Source organism: Tyto alba, unplaced genomic scaffold (assembly GCF_018691265.1).
Source record: "Tyto alba isolate M040663 unplaced genomic scaffold, T.alba_DEE_v4.0 Super-Scaffold_18, whole genome shotgun sequence".
NCBI lineage: Eukaryota > Metazoa > Chordata > Aves > Strigiformes > Tytonidae > Tyto > Tyto alba.
Genome location: NW_024881280.1, coordinates 24905655 through 24930759, shown reverse-complemented (window position 1 = coordinate 24930759; position 25105 = coordinate 24905655). Strand labels below are relative to the sequence as shown.

At 41.9% G+C, this 25105-nt stretch overlaps 2 protein-coding genes across 7 annotated transcripts in view; one reads left to right on the top strand and one right to left on the bottom strand.

Moving 5' to 3' along the window:
• Positions 1-11721, bottom strand: part of ADCK1 (aarF domain containing kinase 1) — a 91381-nt gene extending 79660 nt beyond the window's left edge. For 3 of the 6 annotated variants that reach the window (XM_033008702.2, XM_033008707.2, XM_033008708.2), the window contains exon 1: positions 2372-2447. In XM_033008702.2, the coding sequence (XP_032864593.2) occupies positions 2372-2443 (72 nt within the window). In that variant the 5' untranslated portion in view covers positions 2444-2447. Of the gene's footprint in view, positions 1-670; positions 765-1397; positions 2335-2371; positions 2448-11241 lie in introns of those variants that run through there. The other 3 variants (XM_033008704.2, XM_033008705.2, XM_042791105.1) reach the window with 3 other exon arrangements.
• Positions 11722-11784: 63 nt separating this feature from the next.
• Positions 11785-25105, top strand: part of SNW1 (SNW domain containing 1) — a 17848-nt gene continuing 4527 nt past the window's right edge. Inside the window, exons 1-10 of the mRNA XM_042791106.1 lie at positions 11785-11883; positions 12962-13115; positions 15627-15788; positions 20959-21054; positions 21147-21253; positions 22083-22187; positions 22281-22350; positions 23051-23116; positions 24393-24509; positions 24858-24999. Of these exons, the coding sequence (XP_042647040.1) occupies positions 11870-11883; positions 12962-13115; positions 15627-15788; positions 20959-21054; positions 21147-21253; positions 22083-22187; positions 22281-22350; positions 23051-23116; positions 24393-24509; positions 24858-24999 (1033 nt within the window). The 5' untranslated portion in view covers positions 11785-11869. The remainder of the gene's footprint in view (positions 11884-12961; positions 13116-15626; positions 15789-20958; positions 21055-21146; positions 21254-22082; positions 22188-22280; positions 22351-23050; positions 23117-24392; positions 24510-24857; positions 25000-25105) is intronic.

Here is a 25105-nt window from a genome sequence, read left to right as displayed (position 1 = left end):
GAAACTCTGCCAGACTAGTTGTGAGAGTGCGTCACTGCTTCTGAGCGGTGAGAGAAGAGGCGACGCGTCCCTGGAGCTTGTGTGTGACTCCAGCAGCCGGTGGCAGATAGCTGCACACAACGCAGGGGATGGGGGGCCGGATCAGAGTGACCAAGCAAGGTTTGTTTTCTCATCAGCATCCTGTTCAAGTGCCAGGCAGGGACTGCACTGGCAGAATGGACACCTGCAAGAATCAACAGCGTGATCCCAGCTCTGTTACAGGCCCAGCACTGGTCTGAGGTGAGACACTTCTCACTTTTCTTCTGGAAGGCAAGGGTGGGGAATGAACACATTTCCCACACTACGCACTTTGGAGCACTGTATTCATTACTTACAGTATATAATGTAGTGTAAACATGTAATTCGTTACATATCATACATATATTATGATTCTTTGTCTCACTTTAGCGGATTCAGATGTGGAAAAAAAAAAAAGTCTTTCCTTCTCTTTGGCTGGTATTGGATAGAAATTATGATTGACCATTCTTTCTGCTTACACCACAAATCAAGTGGCATGGTTCACCTACTCAGCTAGCAATCAAGAGCACCCTTGACCAAAAGTGTGGGCTTTTACCCCATCAAGAGTCCACTAATCCTCCCACTCTTAAACTTGACGGAGAAACTTTCTTACTTCTGTGAACCTTTAGTGGGGTCAGTCTGGCTTGTGCCTTTTCTCTCAGAAGTCTTGTAACCGAAACACACATGCAGTGATACAGGTCAAGACTCTAAAAAACAGTTCACAACAACACCATCAGCAAACTAGGCTAATATAACACAAGAGACCTCTACACATGAACTTTAGCTAAACTTTTATTATTTCTTTCCCTACAAGCCCTAGGTAATTTTGAGGCAAAAAATCTAAGACATACTCTGTCAGCGCCTGTCAGAGCTGCCCGCAGCACCCCAGCTCTTTCTCCTGTCCAATGGAGTAGCTGACTGATAAGACTCCTCCCAACCTGCCATCAAACTCAAGAGAAAAAAAAACCTGGCCCCTTGACTGCAGCCAAATGAGCACACAGTTCCCAAAAAAAAGCTCCCCTCCTCCCCCTACCTCACTTAATTTCTAGAAATTTCAGGGCTTCTTCCCAGAGGATTGATCTCTTTTGTACAGAAAACTCTTGGATCCTCTGTCACCTTCAAAAGACATTTTCTGCAATGCTTTAATTAAACCATTTCTGCTCCTTGTACGCTTTTGTAAAATTTCATTTACTGGAAAGTGAAAGGTGCAAACAGTGACATTTTCTTTAAACAGAAAATATGCCTCTCTTTTTCATTATTTTTTCCTTCATTTTATTACTAAGAAGACATTTTCTTGAAAGCAGGATGCAAGTCCATCTGTTCTTGCATCTTATTCCTACCTGAAGCTATAATCTTCAGTTTGTGACATCACATCTATTGCCGTATCTGCCAGCTGTACGTCACAAACAGAAGACGGGCACTTCAGGGAGCAAACAGAGAGGCAGAGCAGCTAAGCTCTTCAGCAAAGTTCCTGCTTTCATGCTTAATGAGTGGTACCAATAAAAAGGGAAGAATTAAAACCCCTCCAATATAAGGTACAAAAACGGAATTGTCAGAAGTCAATTCTATTTCAAAGTTTTGTGCAAGGTGTTGAGGAGCCTCCTCCAGGTACGCGAGCCATTCTGACACCCCTAAGGGCATCTTACAGACCCCGTGAGGGGGGAGATGCGCCTCAGCATCACTGCCTCTTGTTAAGGCCTGGGCTGAGGGATCACCTCCAGCTCCTCTTTTGCCCAGGTGAGCTGGCTTTGATTTCCACACCCACGCAAGGCTCCCTTTCCCTACAGCCGGGCGCCCCGCCTCTCCTCCTTGCTCCTCGGGGACGGACGGTGACCGGCTTTCTCCCGCAGCCCGGGCCTGTGTCCCGGCCGCCGGGGAGATCGCGCTCCCCGAGGCCCCGGGGAGCAGCGGGGAGCGGCGGCCGCCCCCCGGGGCGGCGGGGACAGCACCCCCGGGGCTGCCGCAACGGCCCAACGGGGCGGGCCCGCCCTCGGCCGCTGCACCAGCGCGGCCCGGGGTCCGCCCGCCAAGGACGCGAGCGGCCGTGCCGCGGCTGCTGCCGGTCCTCGTCAGGCGCGCCGCACCGCGCCCCCCGCCGCTCCCGCCTTCCGAAACAACCCCGGCCCCGGCGAGCTCGGCGGCCTCCGGGCCTCCGCCCCCGGGGCCTGCGCCTGCCGCGGACAACCTCCGCCGCGGCCCGGACCCCCGCGTCCGCCGGCAGCTGCCGGGACGCGGCACCCGGAACCGCAGCGAGGGGTGGGAGGGAAGCGAGGGTGCGGATCCCGCGCCGCCGGCGCGTGGAGCCGGCACTTACCGCCTCGCCGGCACCGCGGCGCTTCAACTGACGCGCGCTCAGCCGCCCGCTCCCCCCTCCGCCTCGCGGCATGGTACGGCCCTGCCCCGCGCGGCATGCTGGGAAGCGTAGTCTCCGGCCGCGGCCGCTGGGAACGGCGGGGGGCACGGCGGGACTGCAAGGGGCGGCCCCTGGGCGAGCCCACGGGGGAGCGGCGTGGGGGCGCTGGGCTGCCCTAACGCCGCCGCCGCTGCCCACAGCCCTCGTTGCGGCAGAAGCGGTGCCGCGGCAGCACCAGCTCCGCTTCGCCGGTGGGGCTCCCAACCCGGCACGGCTGCCCAGGACAGCCATCTCCTGCGCTCTTCAAAAAATCACCTTAGGCTTCTTGATACTCCAATTGGTTTTCAGTGTTTTTTCTCCCTGAAAGCCCTGCTGAAATCAGAAGGGAGAGATACCAAACTCAGCTATCGTTGCACTCCTTTCCTACATCTGTGAGAGGTGCCGGAGGGGCAGTGATGCTTTTATCGACTGGAATTCATGACTGCTCTTTAGTGAAGGGTGTGGGTTTCGGCAGCGCCCTATGGACATTTTACTTCGCGCGTCAGGCTACTGCGGCGCAGGAGGAGTCGGTGTGAACACGCTCACCTCCACAGCCGTCGCACGTGGGCTGGCAGCGCCGTGTCTGCTCCCGGTGCTGAGGGGGCACTCGCACCCCAGGGCTTCTGGCAATGGAGCCCGACACTTGCCCAGCTCCTGCTGAACGCGGAACAGCGTTGTCCCTCGTGTTGGTCAGATCCTCAAGCAGCGTAAACTGATAGCACAAACCACGCAGCTATACTTAGCTTTCATCATTCAGGGAAAGGTGCACATGGCTGCCTAATATCAGCTTGTATTTACGGGTATAATTCCTAAGGCCGAAGAGAGGTGTATCGTAAATATCTCAGAAACTGCTTTTCTCCATCTAAGGGAATGATGCAGTAAAACAACTGTGTTTGTCGAGAATAAACAAGCTGTTGGCAACAAGGAAAATAATTGCAGAATGGAAAAAAAAGGCTTTCTCTGCAGCTAACTTTTATCTCCTTACTATAAGAAATGAAAATTGTAATAAATTTTATCATATTCAAGGTTCAATGAAAAACCAATCTCTTCACCAAAGTCTTCCTGCAATAAAGATTACAATAAGAGAGAAAGAACAAAGCAGAGAATAAAAAATGTTGCTGAATTGTCATAAATATTGCAAGAGATCCATATTCCCTGGAGCAAATACCTAGCTTGATATTCACCCACTTGAAACTTAGCATTTCTGATCGAACTTTTCTCCCATTGTGAAAAGAAGGAAACTCAATGTTGTTTCCAGTCAATATCTTTCTGATAAAGAGAACCTGCAATTCAATAACACCTGGGAACCCATAGTGGAAAATGGGAAATATCTGGGACAGAGTTAAGTACGCAGCTAACACAATTAATCCTTAATACTTTAGAAGGATACCAGAGACCAAGACCAGAATGAGACCAAAAGGACCTTAATAATTCTTTGAGGATTATTGTTTCTAACAGGATTCTGGAAACACTGAAACAAATCCAGGAAAGCATCACCACTCTGCATTTCCATTCATATTGGGAGAGATACAGTTGCACACAAAAAGGTGGAGACAAGGAAAAAAGGGATCTTGAAACACTTGAAGGAAAAGGTCTCAGCTCCTACAAGTAATAAACCAGGACACTGTGTTCAGGGAAGGGTCCTCATGACCAGCCTCTCTCCCAGGATTAACAGGTTTTTCATCCAAGCCCCTGTCAAAAGTGCTGTTAAAGTAACCTGCCCACCTTCTCCCCCGCAGTGGGACAATGGTGTATTAAAGATTTTCCTAAAAGATCAACATAATATTGGGAATATTTGCTGGGTACCCCTTTTGTTTCCATCTGGCTTCACTTCACTTTCATTTTCCCTACTTGTCCCCTGCAGCAGACATTAACAGAAATGCCCGCACAGTGTGGGCTTCCTGCTAAATACTCTCTCTAAGAAACAAAGCAGCTACAAATTACCAAGGGCAGTGTTAAGCGTGATTACCCTGCCAGCACACTGAGGATACAGGGCCCACATGGCCAGTTGCTGCATCAGCCATATGATGGCAAAACTAGCTACAATCCCATAAGCTGCTTTCCCTTCTTGGACAGATGGGAGCTTTTGAACTGATGGCGGTCAGTGAAGCATCCCAGATTAGTCTTGGACCATTACAAATTGTGTAGGAAAGACTATTTGTTGGAAGGAAGCTTTACAGTTTAGAGGGTGATGTTGAAAAAGAAAATAAAAAGTCAGGGAGACATGCACATGATGTACTACTGAGAAAATGAGAGAAGTGAGTGCAGGAACATGAAATATCTTCTCTGAATCACAGAATAAAATAAGCTTAGAAATATGGGAAAAAGATCTACTACTCCTGTATCTACTAGAGCCTGTGGAAGTTTTCCTATAGATTTTTGTGTTTGCAAATTCATGACCTCCAGAGCTCAGGCTGTTACTGGGCATAATAGCAGGGCATCCATTTAAAGCTACTGTGCAACTGCGTATAAAAATCCAAAATAGAGACTGTAACCTCGGCACAACCACTGATTCCTGATCACAGCTCACTGCTTCTACCCAGGATGCTTAAGACTGTGGCCCAGGCCATCAATTCCCTGCTTTAACTGCTAGATCACATGTTGGCAAAGCTCCCAGCAAAGGGAGCAGGTCACTATCTGATTTTTGCTGGCCTCTCCTAGAAAAGCTATGGCAGGTTGCTTCAGATTAATTCTATTCCTTGCAGCTCTCAGTTAAACCGGCTGATGCTGGGTCTGCTGCGGAAAGGGGGGAAAAAAAAGAGGCTTTTGTAGTATAACAATGCCATGTGCCAATGTGCAGTGGGCAATTATGTAACCAACGCTAAATCTTTCTATAATTAGAACAAGCACCTAGTTAGAGTGATCAGAGCTCTTTTGTGTGAGCCTGCACCGGGGTACACAAGAAAGAGCTTGGCTCAAAAGAAAGATGCTGGCTTGATTTCTCTTTCCCTTTCAACTGGTGAATAAATTAAATCTCAGATTACCCCAAATTGCTGTGAAAGACGAAAAGCACGTTTCCTTTTCACTCTTGTTGAAGACATTTGCATCCCAGGTGTGAATTTCATGAATTGCAGAAACAAACTCAAAAGACTCAGGCCTCTCTGTCCCAAGCATCAGAGCAGGAAGAGCAGCCAGTCTGCTGAACAGAGGTCAGCATCAGCCCTCCCTACTGAGAATCAACTTTTTTTTCAGATTTGCTTTAATGAAAAACATGGCAAGGTATCTGGAAATTCTCACTTACACCAGACGTTCCTCATATACGGGAAGAGACACGGGAAAAGAAATCACAACAGTGCCAGAAAGCAGGTGATTCTTTAAATTTTGTGGACCCAGAGAGCTAGCTGAACAAGGAGACATGAAAAGGTGTGGGGAGAAATTGCTACCTGTGCAGCAGGAAGAACAGCTTGACCCAGCAGGTCCTTCTTCACTCTTCTAACCTGTCCTGACATTCTGTGGATGGTCAGCAACACAAATACTGAGGCAGATACAACTTGTGCGACTAGAAACAAGTTCAGCTCTAAAGTCACTGTTGCAATGCCAATTCATAAAAGTTGAAGGTCTGGCTGGGAAGAATCTCTGCTCCTGGAGATCTGTACTTCTGAAATATTTTCTGATTCTTTTCTGGTTAGTTCAGGTCACTAGAAGAAATATTACATAACCTGTGTATAAGGGTTGACAGATGTGCAAATCAACATGGAAAACAGGAAGCAAATCAATCTACCTGGAGGTAATTCCAGAAGGTGGCTTAACATATTCCCACAGGTCTCCTTCTAGGCCAAACCCACCTACATTCTTGGTCCAGCTTGAAACAGAAATTCACAAGTTTTGCCTTTATATCAGCAATGGAGAGCTCAGAGCTGGCTCTGGGAGCCATCAACTTTTAGAACAGGAACTTCTTATCAATCATGCTGTGCAGAGCCAATATTTGGATATGGCATCTCTCAAAAGAAACATGTCCATTGCCACAGGTCAGTCAGTCCCTTCGAGTCAGTAGTGACCAATGTCTGAATGTGACCACAGAAAGTGATGTGATGCTTGGAGAGCTGTATTTTAGGTGAGCTGCAAAATCCCTTTCTACTAGTATTTTGTTCCTTCAAGGCCTCTGCTCAACCTTGTTGCCCAATTTCAGTTTAGACAATTGCATGCCACCTCCGTACTTCTCTAATTTCTGTTGGCAAAAAAATTCCCCTTTACTTTGTTTGCTAAAGCTGTTGGCAGCTAAAAGATACTCCACTTCTTTTTGCATGTTGTTGGCAAGCCACAGTGGCCCAACATGTCCTGTATGAAAAGATGTTTATAAGCTGTGAGTGGAATGCTTCCAAAACATTTACAGAAAACACCCTGGAGTGGGGAAGGTGTTACAGAAGTACACAAGATAATTTCTGCTTTTCTGAGAAAGTTTACTTTTCTACAAAGTACAACAAATAATAGAAATTAAACCAGCCTCCTTTTCAGTCATTCCAGAGAATACAAACATGGCTTAAAGAACTTAAAGATTTTTACAAAAGTACTAATAGACCACCTGATCTTTTCCCCCCAGCTATAATTATTCCTTCTGAATGCTGCCTGTATCCCCTAAGAGAATGTGAAGTGCAGGGGTTGCTGATGTGGCTGAACCTTTCCATCTAAGCAAATCTCTTCTTTTTCACTGTTTAGCATCTTACCTGTGGTGTAATTTATCCCTTGAGTTAAGAAGTGTCATTTATTTTGATCATTTTTATCCCACAATGTGCAGCAACTGTTAGGCATACAGATATCTGGTATTAACAATAGCTTATTCCATTATTTTGTATTGTCATCTTCATTTGTTACAAGATATTTCATGAACCATTTAATTCTGCATTTGCAAATGTGAAAAGTGCTGAAGTAGATAAAAAAGGTGCAGAGGATTTAACAGCCTAAATCTACCCCAAAAGACTCCTTGAAATGCATCAGAAATGTGTTCTCAAATCCAGCTGAGGTATTCGCATCAAACTAAAAATGTCCTTGCTGGCAGCCATGCTAAGGATTAAGTCCTCTGCAGAGCCTGAACTCCTTACTCACCATACAGAGGATCATTTTGGCATGATCATTTTGTGAAAAGAGGTGTATGTGGAAACCTGATAGCATTATTGTTCAGAAATATTCAGAAAAAAATATCATGGTAAAAACAGAAAGGAATTAATCCTTTCTTAAAAGACAAATTTATATTTGGGGAAAGTGTGTTTAAGGGTCTCAGAACCATTCCTTGCCTAATGTTCTTTTTATCAGAGCTCTGCCAGAGCTGGCGTCTTTAAACCATTACCAGGTCTGGTTCAGAAAAAGTCCAGAACTAGGAGATACATGAAGATGCACAGAAACAATCAATTCAGAAGAGAATATTAACTTTTCTTGTCTGATGCTGTATATGCTGCAGGACATTAACTTTCACCTGGCTATTCCTGTATGGGCGCTGGTTGCTCAGGCTTGCCCAAAGCAGATCTTGTAATAAGGAAAACCTCTCTTCCCAAGACTTCAGTTTAGATTAGAAGATAACAAGGAATTGAAAATTGAGCACCTCCCACAGTTTTCCAAAGGTTAATCACTCTAATTGTTAAATATTCCTGCCTCATTTCTCATCCAAGTTTCCCTAATTTCCACTTCCAGTCACTGGTTTTTGTTTTGCCTTCCTCTTTGAGATTAAAGAGTACCTTCACACCTTGCATTTCTAATTTATACAAGTACACATACAGGATGGTCAAATCTCTTCTCAATATTCTTATAATGGGCAAAACATACTAGATATTTTAATTGGCTCACTCCGATCATTTTTTCTTGTAACATAATTGACAGTGAGGACTGATAAATGGGAGTTCACCTCATTCTAATCTGACAACATAACATTTACCTCCTAAAACTTCACCACAAAACAAGTTTACATTTTGTATTTCCCCTATACTTCCTATTAACACTAGCCTTATATTACCTTTGTAGTCTTCTATCCCTCTTCTATCTTCTAGCATTGTTTTAGAAACTTGAACACCAGAGTCCCTCTAGAGTTCACCGTGTCCCTACTTCTACATCCATGGGCTGTACAAGGCTTTTTGCTACTTCATAGAGCAAGAAAATCATGCTAAGCTGCTTCTCTCTCATAACCCTCCTGGATCCTTTTCAGAATCACTGTTTCCCAGGGCAGTCTGTATTTAACCCTCCATTTCTTACTTCCAGATACAGAAGTTTGCACAATGTGATATTAAAACACATCTCATTTAAATGGATTCTACTTACTAAGTAATCTAGCTCACCCTGTATGACTCTCCTCTCAGCATTACTGAACATTTTGCTGTTCTTTCTGAAACCTGCAAATTTTATGAATAGCAATTTTATATTAATTGTGAGCTGATGAAAATGGTGACTAGTGTAAGTCCAAGTGTCCCTTCCTCTGTAACTTCCACAGAAATACCCCTATGCAGCATTGATCCATCACTGACAATTCCTTTGCTTTTTGAAATGCCAGCCAGTTCTCCGCCCAGGTAGTATACATCTTCAGGTGTTGCACAATACTAATTCTTTAATCAAAACGTCATCAGAAGCAGAAGCAAGGGGAGGTGTACCAGGTCAGGTTCAAGAACAACTATGTGAATCATTTATTTCTTTTGGCTGGTGGCTAACCTAACAAAAAAATAAATTGTTTTCTTACTTAAAGAAAAAGAAAAAAAAACAAAAAAACAAACCACATTGTTCTATGTGGAAAAAAAAAAATTAGATCAGAAATTAAGTACATTCTGGTTTTAAGAATTTTTCTTCTTTCAAAAAAGCACATTCAGACTATACTTGGCCAACAAACATTGCTTTACACCAAAGCTTAAATAGTTCATTTTGCAAATGTTTAAAAATATTCAAACTTTCCAAACTTCCCAGAGTTTGAGTTCAGAACTTCTAAAAAAACCCATTTTTTTTTTTAGACTCAGTAAAGATTTTTGACCAGTTGAACCATATATGTAACCAGTTTCTAGGTTTGATACGTGATAGGTAATGCAGAGCAAGGACAGTAAGTTATTCACAGTTGGATTAGCAGCACATACATAAAATAGAGACTCTGATGTGTTTTCAGAGCCATATGGTTTTGAAAGAGCCTGTACAGCCCCTTTGTACCATATGGTCCACTCAATCCAGTGCTAAGAGCTTTACATACCCACAAACTCAAAATTAGCCAACTCAGACATAAAAGCTAAACCACAAGAAGAGGTTTGAGGGGAAGAAAATAAAGTATGAAAAAGAACCAGTGTTGCTTATAGCCAGCCAGCTATAAACATCTGCAAGCACAAACAGTTCACTATCTGCAAAGATAAAGCGACTGCACAGTTCTCACAACAAGCTGTGAGACAGAGGAAACCAGAGGAGCATCTCCCTACTGCTGGAGCTGAAGCAGATTGCTCAACCTACAATTTTACCTTCTAAACAACAATTTCGTATTGTGGCCGTCATATAAACTGTGTTGCAAAATAGCCCACAAAGTTGTGTATTTACCATACAGCATTAAATAATGCATCACAGCAAAGGAAGGAGAAACATTAAAGTAGGAGGGAGAAAAGACAATTTTTCAGCTGAGACTAGTATAACAGCTGAAGACCCTGGCAACTTCTGACGGTGAGAGGAGGCTCCTGAGTCTGGAGGAAATATTGCCAGATGTGACAACAGCAATTCTGTTGCTAAATGACTGACAGAAATGGGTAAGAGAGATGATGGATGAGTTTTGCTCAGGGAGAGTATTGATAAGCAATGTATGTCAGTCTTGTATCTTTAGCTTTGTCTGAAGTGCCTCATATGAGGCCAGCTGTCTCGGAGAGAAGGGGAAGTATCTGTCATTCATAGAGGTGATGACAGAGCTGCTGTCACCACAATGCAAAGCCAAAGTCTGACTCCTACTGGAGATGACAAGAGTTTTGGCATAGAAAGACTGCAACGGGACTGTCTTTACCTTCCTCCCATCTCCCCATCCTAGAAATTGTAGCAGATCAGTTTAGTCTGCAGGACTAGACTGCCTTGCGGATTAGAAGATTCTAAAACAGACAAAATGACTACAAGACATACATTTAGTCTGCCTTATAGTCTTCCTGCCTCTTATAGTATGATTTATTTTTTTTTTCTAACTATGACTGGGTTTGTTTATTAATCATTCTACCCTTTTCTTCTCTGGCCAGATCCTGTTTCTCCTCTAGATAAACCATGCCTAGCACAATGGGACTCTTCTCCCTTTGAGTCACTACATGTGAATATAATAGCAGTTACTAATAACGAAATTTGTTTATAAATGGTATTATATACTGCCACTTCAACACAAATAGCAATTTACCCATGTAAAGCCCCACCAATTTCCCCTCTACTACAACTCCCTGAGAAGTATTTTACCCTATTCCACATTTTAACTATAAAGAGTGCATCTTTTAGCTCAGTTAAAAAAAAAAAAACCAAACTTTTATGTGACATATGGATGCTCAATTATAGGCTGTACAACTCCTGGCACTTAATACATAAGTTTTTGGTTTAAATCAATATATTTTTACAATACTTTCAACCTCTTCTTCCTTTCTCTCTCATGTTCCAAATCAATGATATCTAATGAGCAGATATCAGACTAAAAAATTTCATTCCGTTTGCTCTATATTTTCTGCTTTTTACTTGGAAACTTTCAGTTGGATGACCCGTAACATTACAGAACTTGTTAGAAACTATCTGAATAGACAGGATGTCTGGGGGGGGGGGGGGGAAGAAGAAAAAAAAAAAAAAAAAAAAAAGGCAAAACCCCAGGAATATTGTACTGAGCTCCCCACCTTTTTCTTTTTCTTCCAAATGTGCCTAAGGAATCTGTATTGCTCTTGCTTTTGCGGTTGCAGCCTTGTTGGGATTGCGCCATTTCAACCCTTGTTGGGTCCATCTCCTCTGCCCCGGTTTGCCGTGGCCAGCCGTGCCTGGGGAGGTATCCAAGCGGGACAAACACGCGGTGTGGGTCCCACCGTGCCTTGTAGCCTCGGCGGGGCGGGGGCTCACCAGCCTGCGGCCGTCAGGCGGCAGCCCCGGGCCCGCTACGGCGGGCGCCACGCAGCTCGGCCTGCCGCCACCCGCGCCCCGCAGCGGCCTCCAGGCCAGGCCGCACGGCCGGAACCGCCCTCCCCAGCCCTGTGTGCCCTGAGCCGGCCCTAACGAGAGCCAAACCCCCCAAAGAGCCGCCGCTCCCCCCGGCGGAAAAAACGGGGCAGCCCGACCCCGCCGCCCCGCTGAGGGGGGGAAAACGACAACTCCCGAGATGCCCCGCGGCCCGGCCGCGCGCGCGCCGAGCGGGGACGTCACCCAGACTACAATTCCCAGGTGGGCGGGGCGGGGCGCGGCGCATGCGCAGTTGCTGTCCCCTGCTCCTTCCCCCCGCGGCCTAGCGCCCGAGAAGACGACGGAGGCGGCAAGATGGCGCTCACCAGGTGGGTTTGGCTGGGCTAGCCCGGCCCGGATCGGGTGGCCGCACGCAGCGGCCTGCCTGCGGCTTTCCAGCCGCTGTGCGAGGCTCCGGCCGGCGAGTAAGGGCCGCGCTCGGGGAGCGCGCCGCAGCGTAGCGGCCTCTCCTGCGCTGCGGGCCCGCCGGCTGTTGAGGAGGCTGGGCCGCGGCCGGGGGGAGGGCGGCGAGGGCCGGTTCGGGGCTGGGGGAGCTGCCCTGCCCTGCCCTGCCCTGCCCTGGTTTGTCCTGCCCTGGCGGGAAGAGGTGGTTAGCCCTGCCGCTGGTTCAGGGCTTTGTCTCCTTCGCGGGTTTTCTGCGAGAAGAAGCAGCTTTTCCGCCTCGGCTGGAGGTGATCGCATCCGTGGGGGGTTTGTCGAGGGTTCTTTACTGCGAGTGAGGGCGAGAGGTCTTTGTTACAAGCTGCTGCCTCTCTTGCAAAGCTCAAGAGTGCAGCTTTAGTGGTTGCCCTGGAATGCCGACATTCTCGGAGGTGGGCAGTTCCTTAATAAACGTGTAAAAGGGCTCCGTAGTCTAGATGAGCTGAAAAAGGGGAAGCCAAGAAATTGGGGCTAGACTTCTTGGCTTTGGCCGGGAGATAGATGACGTTAAGGGGGGAAGTGGTTGACAGACCTCTCCGTGGACGTTTGCCTTGAGAGAAAGGAAGGGGGAGTCGTTGGGACTAGGGACATAATTCTTTTTCTGCTCTATAGTGGTGGTAGGAACAGGCAGTGGTATGTGACCTTCCTGTTGGAGAATGGGCATGGTCACACTCCTGTTCAAACATTATGCAAACGTGGAGTAATTTAGCGTCAGTTTTTATAGAAGTCTTCCAGAATGCTGAGAGTGCGCACATTGTTTTTACCCCTGTAGCCTCAGAAGTTACTTCCTTTGGGTTTATGAGTGCAGTATTCTTATGTAAATTGTTTATTAATCTGTATAGAGTGATTGTAGAGAAAGTAATAATTTAGTAGTAGACTCAAACATAATTGAGCGTCATTGAGTGAAATTATGAGAATTAACTTTTTATGTCTTTCTTTTTTTGGTGGCTGTCTATGGATGTGCAGTTTTTTACCAGCTCCAACCCAGCTGTCTCAAGACCAGCTAGAACTAGAAGAGCGAACCAGAGCTCAAAGATCTAGGCAGACTGCTCTAGTCTCATCACGAAGGGAACCTCCCCCATACGGTTATCGGAAAGGATGGATACCACGAGTGCTAGAGGTAGGTATTTAATTTACACTACAGTAGTATGTCTGCTAATGGGGGGAAAAAAAAAGTGTATTTTCTGGGGTTGAAATAAACTTTGAGCATCTTGAGTGTAAGTCAGAATTGTGCAAAGCCTTGCCCCGTGCAGCATTTCCATCCAGACTGCTCAATATATGCTTGGATTGGGGGAAGCTCTTATAATTCACCAGATTGCTTAAAATATCTGGTGGTAAACAGGATGTTGTAAGGATTATTCTCTTCAGATATTGTTGTGTTGTAATATGGAAATAGGTATATGTTTACATAGTTTGCTTATAACAGTATGCCTTAAAAAAAAAAATATATATATATACACACAGTATACTGTATAACTGTGAGAAAGACGTTTGTATTGTTCCTCTGGCATTTTTTGTTAAATACACATTCCAAATTACAGCTAAAATAACTGAACATGTGTAAATTCAAGAATACTCGTGTATTCTGTTCTTCGTATAACAAAAGATAGCTGCTGTTGGGACAGAAAATTGGAAGGAAACTTAACAAATTGTCAGATAGCTGTTGTTTAATGTTACTGGCTAAAGGGTTTTGACAACATTGCATGTATTTAGCTGTAATCCTTGCCAGTTTAACGTAATTTCAACTGGAAATGTTAAAAAGTAGAAGGGAAAATACAGATGTATAGCTCTGATTACAGAACTGGTTTAGTACAGTTTCTCACAATGAGCCACAAAACCTTGTAGATTTTTAAATGGAACTTGACAACAACATCTGATACCTGCTCTGGTGAGTCACAAGCCAGTGCTCAGGGGACAAGGCATGCTTCCAAGGCTTGATACAGTATTTCATGTATGATCTTGCATTATTCCTAAATACCGTCATTTCATGAGCTAGTAACAGCCTTGCCCTCATTTATGTTTGAGTCCCATTTTTGTAAAGATGGATCCAACACTATACCATGGTGATCTATGAGTGCTGGATGAGGTGATTTCAAATAGTGATTCCAGTGATTCGCTAAAGGAAAACATTTTTATGTAGTTTCAGCATCTAATAAAGCATCTGATGTTAAAAATTATACCTTCATTATACCCAGTGTAGGGTTCCCTCCCGATACTGTTGATTACTAAAGTTAATATTTTAGTGCTTATTCTTTCTTAAGAAGTTCTTTTACTAACATTTAGAAGTCACGTGATGAAGGTTTTCAAATAGTTTCCATCATCACCAGGCCACAAAGTGATACACACCTCAAAGACTGTTAAGAAGCCCTTTCTTCCTCATGAACAAATGCAAATTCTTCAAAACTGGTAAATGTTTCCATAGCATAACCTTTGTCCAGTGACCCTGGAATGCCATTTTTGGAAAAAACAAAATCTGTTCTTAATAGATCAAGAGTTATGCTAAGAATTTTGAGGAATGTCTGACTTCTGTTCCGGCTAATACTTTAACATTGATTCTGTAACTAATTGTTGAATGTGGGACTTCCAGTGGAAGACTTTAAATAACTGAAGCTGTATTTCAGTAAGCACTTAAGATGGCATAAGCATGGTCTTCTGTGGAAGGAATTGTTCTGCTCATTCATTTCAGACTCTGTCCATGCTCTCTGCTGCAGTGGTGTTAACTATTTGGTCACGCCGTGAGCATGGAGGGAGATCAGTCTACCCAAGACACACTCTTCTTTCATCTGGTTGGTTGACAGACACCACATAAGCACTGCTATTGCAACAGAGGAAAGGGGAGATGCTCATGCTGCTTTAAGGAAATGCTTCTTCTGAACAAATGCATTTGAAACTGTAGCCTGAAGTTGTTTAATGAATAGTACCAATTCTGTGTACATCCTCAGTGTTGTTGAGTCAGAATGATCTGCTTTAAGGGGTCTTTTGCTTATCTGTTCATTAAACGCTTTTACAGAAACATGTTGAATGAGAGAGGAAGTAAACTTTTAAGAATATTGGGCTGTTGGGTGCTGGCCCAGTTTGCAGTGTATACACATGTCAAAGTAAGGAAATGGGATAGCTTGGCATTTGTACCATTGTAAAAGTATGAGCTACAAGCTTTGAAAGGAATTAAAAGCTTTTTTAACTTCTTCATTATGGTGTGAAAAGCAACAAATAACCAGTAGAAATTTTAATTTCAAAAATGCTGCTCTTGTAATTTTAGTATTTCCACAGTTGTTTCATTGCAGAAGGCAAATTTTTGAAGTTCTCATAACTCACACATGAATTAAGTATTTAAATCATATATTATCTGTAGCATAGTAGTGCCTGCACATTGTAGTCAGTGATATGGCTCTTGCTCTGTGCAGGGAATAATTACTGCAAACTGTCTATGCACTTCAGTGTCTTTTTAGTAAATGTAAGTTCTATAGTCCATTGCTCTCCTAACAGCTAAAATAATAAAGCTACTAGAGAATTCTGGCAATGTTTCGTTATGTTAAAATCAATCCACCCTTTCATTCCATTTCCTACCCGTGCAAATGTTATACCTATGTTTTTGTCTTTCAGTCATTCACTACTTTACTGTTTTGTGTAGGATTTTGGAGACGGGGGTGCTTTCCCAGAAATTCATGTGGCCCAATATCCATTGGATATGGGCCGAAAGAAGAAAATGTCCAATGCTTTGGCAGTTCAGGTGGATGCAGAAGGAAAAATAAAATACGATGCAATTGCTCGACAAGGACAATCAAAGGACAAGGTAATATTTCTTCAAATATGTGGACTGGCATCTATACCTGGAAAAGTTGTATGTACACATTGCATATACTTAAACTCATTGGTCTAGCATTAGCCAAATGCATTTTGTCCTGTTTACTTAAAGTTTCAGAACTGGAATCATGTCAGGCAGACATAAGCATTTTGACTGGGATCACTGTGATCTTCTCTGTTACGTAATTAAAAGGTAAGGTAAAAATGGTGAGAGTCTGTACACAAAACTAACTTGATAACGTACTAGCTTTTGTTAGAGAGCTTGCCAGTGAAGGCAAGAAACTGAAAACAGGCCTGATGACAGGCAGCCTCTTTTCAGTGTGTGGAGAGAGGGGTCAAAAAAGAGACAGAAAACACAGTTCAGCTTTCAGAGTACTACACCTTTGTCTTACCAATTTAACATTTGAAGCTTCTGGCTGTTTTCAGTATGGTTGGGCTCTCTTTTTTTAATTTTTTAATTGCAGCAGAAAGTATTGCCAGTGGTTATACTCCACAATTTTTGTGGTAAGTTCAATGATGTCAAGATTCTCATCAGGTTAAACAAGAATGAACTTCAGTATCTTACATATGGTAGCCTTTCTAAAACCAGAGATGACACTTTATCTTGAAGTCCTAACTAATATTGAGGAGACCAGGTGCTTGGGTCTCAAGTCCAGTTTGAGGAGTATTTATGTCTGCCTTTTCAAACGTAACCAAGTGAACTACATTAAAACTTTAGTTCTCTTAAGAACAAGTGTTGGGGGCTGGAAAACTGCTGAGGCATGACCAAGTGTATGACCAGCTGCTTGTTATAGCAAGCATCTCCTGTAAAGAATAGGGTAACCCAGAGAAAATCCTGAAAGCGCTAACTACCAAGGGTGTTTCAGTTAATAGGTATGAATAGTTGTTTTCAAAATAATTTGACTTCTGCTTTAATTTAGAATGACTTGAAAGGTTTATGTGTATGTAATATGCCCCATGTCTTACTGCAAATGACAAAGGGGGAAAACCTATCTAAACAGAAATAGGAAAGATGACCTTTAACTCTCAAACAAAAAACCACTGTGAATATTCTGACAATATCAGGGGAAATCTTTCTCTTTTAACAGATGAATTTTGTTGTTGTTTTAAATTGATCCCAGAGTTGCCAAAGTTGCAGAAAGATAACACGAGTAAGATTTTACATTTAACTAATACTCTATTGATTGTCAAAAAAGTGTCACGTCTTGTATATCCTCATCCTGTGCATCATAAATTACTGCAGTACTTTTGAAAAAAATGAGTTCAAATTAGACTCCATGCTGTCATGTAATAGCGAGTTGTCAGACTAAACAGAACCAACAACAGTGACAATATTTTTATTGAGGAGGCTTTCATTGGGGTTCCATCAGGCTTTATATAGTGTCTTGAATTATTTGTCAACAGGACAAATTTGTCAGTTTGCTAGGACATTAATTACACTTAAAGAATTTTTTGATTAAATACTTAAGTACTAAATAGAAATTTTATTTATCCCAAAGCATAAATAATTTGGAGCAGATAAGAAGACAAGAAGCATTAAGGATACTGATTTGGGGGAAGCTGAAGGCAAATAAGAAGAGGGGGGCGGGCAGGGGGGAGGGAAAAGTATAATTAAAACCTCATTTTTACAACTTGTCAAATACATCTTAACCTACCTGTGGGATTTAACTTGCATATAATAGAGCTGTTCAGATTGGGATCTACATATATTTGAAAAATAACTAGAAACAGTAGTAGGCTTTAGGCAAAAATTACTAATCTTTCACTGTGCCTTATTTGATTCTGAGTTAGGAAAATACTTAGAATAGGCAAAGTTAAATTTAGGCTGTTAATATTTGTCATATTTGATTCATGAAGATCTGTACCAGCATTCTTTAACTTTCCATGTGATCTCTAGAATGAAGCTGTAATAGTCTCATTTTGTAGCCCTACTTACCACGGTGGAAGAGATGTGTGGCTTTTACAAAACTGGGCTCTGCAGAACTGGAATCAGGGTTTCCTAACCCTAAGGTCTGCCTTCTGGGTCAGCTTGATTCTGATTGCATCCAAATGGATGTATATGCTGAGACTAAAGATTAAGTATTGTGATTCAAGGGGGAGTAAAACTGGGGGAAAATTATGTATTTGGAACAAGTTCACTGGAAGTAGCAGAACTACAATTGCTTGTTTTGTTTTGCAGGAGAGAGATTATTGGCATAGTTGTCGTAGGGAACAGTTCTTCAGTCATCTGTTTTGAGTTGAATAATGTGGAATATTTTCTGTAAGAGAGAACTTCTGATAGTCAGTGTTAGTGGGATTACATACAGAGGTTTCATTATCCTGAGAGCTGCAGTCATAATTCAAATATTTATTCAATCTTAATACTTAGAGCTAAAAGAAAAAGATACTTAGCAACCTGCCAGAAATGAGATGGAGTTTCTGATCCTGTTCTGTGAGCTACTTGTTTGGTCTGAATTAAGAAGCAAATTTTGCTTTTGCTACAGCTTACAGATTTTTTTGACGTTGGGTTTAATGTTCTGCCTTCTTATAGAGGCAGCAGTTCCATCACCCAGACCTTATATCTAGATGGCTTGTCAGCAGTTTCTACTATTGCAATGGTTCATCTCTCTTGCATCTGTTCCCTTACATATTTAAAAAATAGTTGCTTCAGAGAATTTTCCTTGAAAAATGCTGACATAAATGAGATAGCCTGATAAGCCTGTTGTCTGGGGCTGGCAGAAAGTCTGCTACACACGTAGTGCTGGGTAACGTTGATGAACCTGAGTGCAGGACCTTATGGTTCTGAGGATGGAGTTCCATCTGGCTGTCCAGAGGGAGGATTTCCAGCATTAGCCGTGTGGTTAGCTCTTGTGCTGTGATAGCTTCTTCCAATACTTTACTCACATTACTAAAAGCTAGGCTAAAATAATGCATTGATAAGTTTTGATGAGACTGATGCTCCGTCCCCTTATTAGGAAAATAAGGACATATAATTGCTTTCTGTGTTTTTATTAAGATAGAAGACAGAGTGAAATCAAGGAATGGAACTATTAGGATCATTCGTTTTTTATGTGCAGGCGTTGGATTTCTTCTTGGTGGCCCACAGCTGTGGCTTAGATGTTAAAGGAGGAAAAAAGAACCACAAATCTTACCTACAGCTTTTTCTCAAGATTGTGAATTCAACTGAGATGCTTTGAAGAGAGAGTAGTTCCATCGCTGAAGGAACTCCTGTCACAGCTATGGAACAGAGAACAAGCATAGAACAAAAATCATCAAAAGTGTTCTTTACACATAATGTATTAGCCTTTGTGTTAGAGCTTGGTCTGAGATCTTATCACCGATTTTTTCTCTAGTGTGTGTGCCAGGCTTACAACCAGGTAATTTTAATGACCTCTAAAATGTTGTATGCTTTATGTGGAGAAACCATTCTTTGACAAAGAAGGAATTCATTCTGCAATGCTTGATGGTAGCTTCTTGATTTACACTTAGGATTGATGAGCACTGCACAGGGCTGCTCTGGATATATAGACTAAAATATGTTGAGGGAAGGGATTTATGTGTTGCAAATTAAGAAATTTCTGTCAAGACACTTGCATCTATCAGGTGTCTTGTGAAACTCTGAATGTGATTGATGTCCAAATCCTACAATGAGCTACAGTATCTTACACAACTAGTTAGGTAAGATTGTTTTCTTTCTGATGGCAGTGGCATGCAGATTTCTAATTGCTGCCTATTAAGGCCAGAGAGGGAATCGTGTAGCTGTACCAAAACCCCAGCATTTTATTTCTGCCTAGAAGGAGATACTGCTTTTCAGTAGCAATCAAAATGAAATAGCTGAAACATACTGATGCTTCCTTTTAAATTTCGTAGATGAAAAACAGTAGTGGATGGGCATACGACAGATTCCAACAATCTGAGTCTCTTCTTAGATTAATAAAATGTCTTGACATTACTGTGAAAATAAGGTAAATATCTAGAAGAATAACATAGTGCATCCTCTTCGTCTGCCTGTCTACATCACCTCAAAAAAGGACTCCAATTAGAACATGCAAGTATTACCAGATTTTTGATGGAGACAAATTTTTGTATTTTCAGATTAGTTTATATTATGGATTTCTTATGTATTAGTGCAGCTTTCCATTTGCATGCAATACTTTAGGGTTTGAATAGTTCATATAGCTCATTTGTACCTCAGTGTACCATAGTTTTTAGAGCACCACTTAGACTTTTTTATTTTCTTGTCTTCTGGGATACTTTGAGCTCTTTCAGCATACTTTGTTCTTCATGCAGCAAGACACTTGGTCTTGCGCTTAATTACCTTAGAGGAACAATGCTCTTCAGATGTCCTTCATTCAGCATCTGAGAAGCTAGGATATTACTAATTCAAAGGATTAAAATTTTAGGAGTGAAGGCTGAGAAGCAGTAAATGGCTCTTGTGTGACAAATTAATGCTCAGGCTAAAGGTCAGTTTCATGGTTGGACATGTACTTTATAATGAACTTGAAATAGTAGTTGTAAAGACTTTTAACCCTTTGAACTAAAGACTTTCTGATGCTACTTTGTTGGAAAAATGTGAAGCATTAACGTAATAAAATCAATTTTTCCCTGTAGCCATCTAATAGTGTCCTTTCCCTATATTTAAAATTGGGGCTTAAAGTTACTGACGGCTGGCTGCATGTTGTATGAAGACTGAAGTACCTATATAAGGAGAAGTGTCAAGAATAGATTTCTCGAGCATTTTTTCAAGAAAATGACAAACCATAATGAAATTTAAAAAATCCAGATGCTAAAAAAGACTTGTATCAAATTATTAAGTAATGCTTGAAAACAGAAGTACAAATGTTGATTTTTTTTTTTTTTTTGTCTGTCTTGTGGACCTGAAAAAGGAAAATAGTAGAAAAGGGAAGCAGGAAACTGGTGTCTTAATCCTACCTCTGAGAGTGATTTTAATAATTGTATTTAGTCAGATACTCTTCTTCGATTATTCTATCTGTAAAATGGGGTCCAGAGTATATTCTTGTTCTGTGGGAGCCATTGAAGAATATGTAGTTGTAATGCATTTAGAGTTATATACAAGTTTTAATTAGTACCTGCAGTATAATATGGGCCTGAAACATATCCTTTGTTATATGTACATTTATTCCTATTCAACAGCACTAATAATAAAATATGTCTTCCAGGTTATTTACAGCAAATACACAGATCTTGTGCCAAAAGAGGTCATGAATGTGGATGATCCTGAACTGCAAAGACCAGACGAAGAGGCAATTAGAGAGGTATTCTATGCACTGATGTGCCTGGTTATCAGTAGTATACTGTATGTCCAGCATATGTGATGAGATGCATACTGTGGTATTTTTGTCTTCAGATAACAGAGAAGACAAGAGCAGCATTGGAGAAATCGGTCTCCCAAAAAGTTGCAGCAGCCATGCCAGTTAGAGCAGCTGACAAGCTAGCTCCTGCGCAGTACATTCGGTATGTAGTGCTGGTGTCTGTGTGTAAGATGGTGTTGTACATAAAATTGATTAAAATTGGGATATTCTTTGAATTTCTGAGAACGAATTCCTCTTAAATTCTCTTCATCTGGAAGTAGTATGAAACTGACTTTTATGTATTTTGAATTGACCCACTAATAATAACCTAGTTTGAAGTGTATTGAAGTATGTCTTAACATGTCATGAGTTATCATGCTTTGTGGAGGCGTTACTGTTTTAGCAATAAAATACAGATTTGTCAGGGAGTGCTATACATGCTTATATGTATGCTGCTTTGAAAAGTGTGTCTTTATTGGGAGTTTCAAGACAAGGCATGTAATAAAGTTCTTCCCTCATACAAAATGAGCAATTTGAAAAAATTGGATGCTGGTACTCATTTATGATGACTTTCTGCTGCAAACACAGAATAATTCCATGGTAGGGTTGGACTTGGCCTGAGGTAAGTTCTGAAAAAAGTATGTGAAGAGGTTCTTAACCAGTAAGTAGTCACCAGGGATACACAGACATATGTGAAGAGTATTGTGATATGTTATGTGTTCACTATTAGTTTCTCCTACTTCAGAATCTAGGTTGAAACAGGAGAATATGGCCCTGGGAAGATACATTCTGTCTGGTGTAATTGATTCTCTGCATTCAGTCCAGTATCCTCTGTGTGGTTACCTACTCCTGGCGTTCACAGTGGAAAGGTCTTAAAGTGGTGTGGATAAAGTGAAAAGGCAGCTAGAGCAGTGAAAAGAGCAAAAATTGAGGTGGGCAAGAAATATCTAGCTGTGTGCAGAGAACTGAATGCTTTGATTGTTTTTGTTCAGGTATACACCATCTCAGCAAGGCGTTGCCTTCAACTCTGGAGCAAAACAGAGAGTTATTCGGATGGTGGAAATGCAGAAGGACCCTATGGAGCCTCCAAGATTCAAGTAACTATTCAAAACTTCTTCATGGCAAATAGAAGATTCTAAAGTGTATTTCCGTACAACATGCTGATTGTAATTGTCTTCTTAATTGTTCAGAATTAACAAGAAGATTCCACGTGGACCTCCTTCTCCTCCAGCACCTGTAATGCACTCTCCTAGTAGAAAGGTATGAAATGCCATAGTTGTTCTTGGTTTTGAATTCTAGATAGATGGGTCCACAAATTCTACTTCGATCTAGTTCATTTCTCTACACCTCTTCCTTATTCATCTTCTGATAGGATGTTAAGTGATAAACTTGGTGCCTGGTGTAGTCTTTTGTTTTTCTCATTTGGGCAGATCTGAAAGTAGCTCTCTTCCTACGTACCTTGTCAAGGGTTGAGTAGATTTCTCATATATTTTATGTAGGGCTACACTGCTGGATTTGTTCATGGCATGGATGAGTTGACTGAGGCTTTAGACTTGGTACACCAGTGCTGCTTTCAGACAATACTATTAAGCTAATCCTTAATAGCACAAGTAAGTGTTAGGTTAGTTTTCCGAGATGAGTGTAGTCGTGGTTCATCAGTTTCCTACAACCCAAACTGCCATTAGATGTGCAAAGGTCAACAAGCTGGCTGTGAGTTTCAGCCTGTGTGACAAAAGTTTAAGAGGATGGCTGAAAAGCGGAAATGATTTTATTCAATGTTGGCAAAGGTACAGTGCAGAAATGAACATCTTGTTAAAGAAGAGTTAGGGTTTTTTGCAACAATGTCCCAAACTTTGTACTCTAATTTATTTCCATAGTTTCATAACTGCCTTTGAGAAGGAAAACAGTATTTCTTTTTGCTATAAAACTAAAGATGACTTTGCTTCCTCTCTTAAATCAGATGACTGTGAAAGAGCAGCAAGAGTGGAAAATTCCTCCGTGCATTTCAAACTGGAAAAATGCAAAGGTAATTAAGTTGTTGCAAATTCATCTTCCTAATGTTTCACTCTGCTGGGAGACTCCTGTGAATGATATAAGCTTCAATAATACTGGTTTTAAACCTCTAAAGTTAGGTAAACTGGCTGCTTCTAGCACAGAGAACAGATGACTGTACATCATTTTTTCTCTCTTCGGCATATAAGGGTCACTAAATTGATAGGAGTATAGACCTGAGACAGCATATATTACTTCATGCCGGAGATTATGCATTTTGAGTGGAAAAAATGGCGTTAGTTAAAATCCCTGTAAGAGAGCAGTGTATGGAATATGAAACCAAAGTCTCTGGAGCTCACAAAGTAAAGTGATCTAAATTGAAAAAGGGAAGGGTAATTGATAGATAACCAAGCATTTTTAATACTGAAGTCCAAATTTCTGGAAAGTTCTTCTTGTTGCATTCTTTCACTAAATAATTTTCATCACTGGTTAGTTGAGCTATTTTTATTCCTTGTTTGAGTATGTATGTCCTGTCCCTTTGATTTCCATCAACCAGTAAGTTTATGTTCAGAGAGAGGGGAGAACTTGTAATTTGCTGCAGTAACTGGTTTAGTCATTCTCAGACTTATCAAGCTGTTGTTGTGAGGCAGCCTCTTCAAATAGAGGAAGGAAAAGCTGCATGTTTGGATGTCGGGTTTTTTTTTTTTACCCCAACACAGCTGTATAACTGGGACTGATGCTAATTAGTAGATCAAATTTTAGGTTACAGATGCTAAAACCAAAGCAAAAATTTTGTAGAACTCGCTAAAGAATCTTAAAATACCATCTATAAATAATGTTAGGTTTCAGCTTTTGAAAGCAAAATTGGCATTTAATGTCTCTTGCTTTTGCTGGTAGCCTTGCCCCTTTCTTATTTTGAATCAGCTAACCTCTTAACAGGTATGAAAACAGTTTAGGGAAAACAATTTTTAAGCAGAAATGGTAAAATAGCTTAGAGACTGGGAAAGTTATTCTCTGTAGGTCTGGGCACAAAGCAAAGAGTGGATCTTATTAGTCAAAAACTGTCATTAGTACGAAGATGTAACTTGAAGGGGAATTGTGATTCAGACCTGGGGGAGTGTGGAATTGGAGGGAAGCTGAGTTACCTGGGATGAATTTGAAGTATGTATAAAGGAGGTCCATTGGGGCGTATCAATGATGGGCTGTGAGTTTTGTGTGTGCTTTTGTTTTCTTAGGCAATAGATGTAAGGATGTTTATTATTACAAATAATGTTAGCTTCTGTGATTAACTGCTTCTGTTTCCACTGTAGGGTTACACCATTCCATTAGATAAGCGTCTGGCTGCAGATGGCAGAGGACTGCAGACTGTTCATATTAATGAAAATTTTGCCAAGCTTGCTGAGGCTCTCTATATAGCTGACAGAAAGGTCAGGTGGTTGTTTAAACTGTTTTATTCTGTGTGGTTTTAGCTTCTTTGTGTATTTCCTTAAGAAAATCAATTCTGAATAGGCTGTAGCTTTTTGATTTGTCCTGCTTCTTGGCTAACATAAGACATACGGTCTTAGCCCCTGTGTCTTTGAATCTGTGGCTCGGTGTGGGTTAAATTATCAGAGGTCACGGGTCTTGTTTCTCAGTTCTAATAGCTGTAGCTGTCTGGCTTTGAACTTTTCTTTGTGGCTTCATTCCTGCCCTGTTTACTGGCTGACTCCATGACAGATCTGCTTACATCCCAGGTGCTAGGTTTCTGTCTTTTTAACTGTGTCTTATGTGTGCAGGCTCGTGAGGCAGTAGAGATGCGTGCCCAGGTGGAGAGGAAGATGGCTCAGAAAGAAAAGGAGAAACATGAGGAAAAGCTCAGAGAAATGGCTCAGAAAGCCAGGGAGAGAAGAGCAGGGATCAAAACCCATGTTGAAAAAGGTACGTTTCTTTGTTACTAGATGCTGTGAGTATTTTTAGCACTCTGCAGTGTGGGTTTGGAGAAATAACCTGAGAACTTAGAAATTACAGTTGACATTTAGGTATT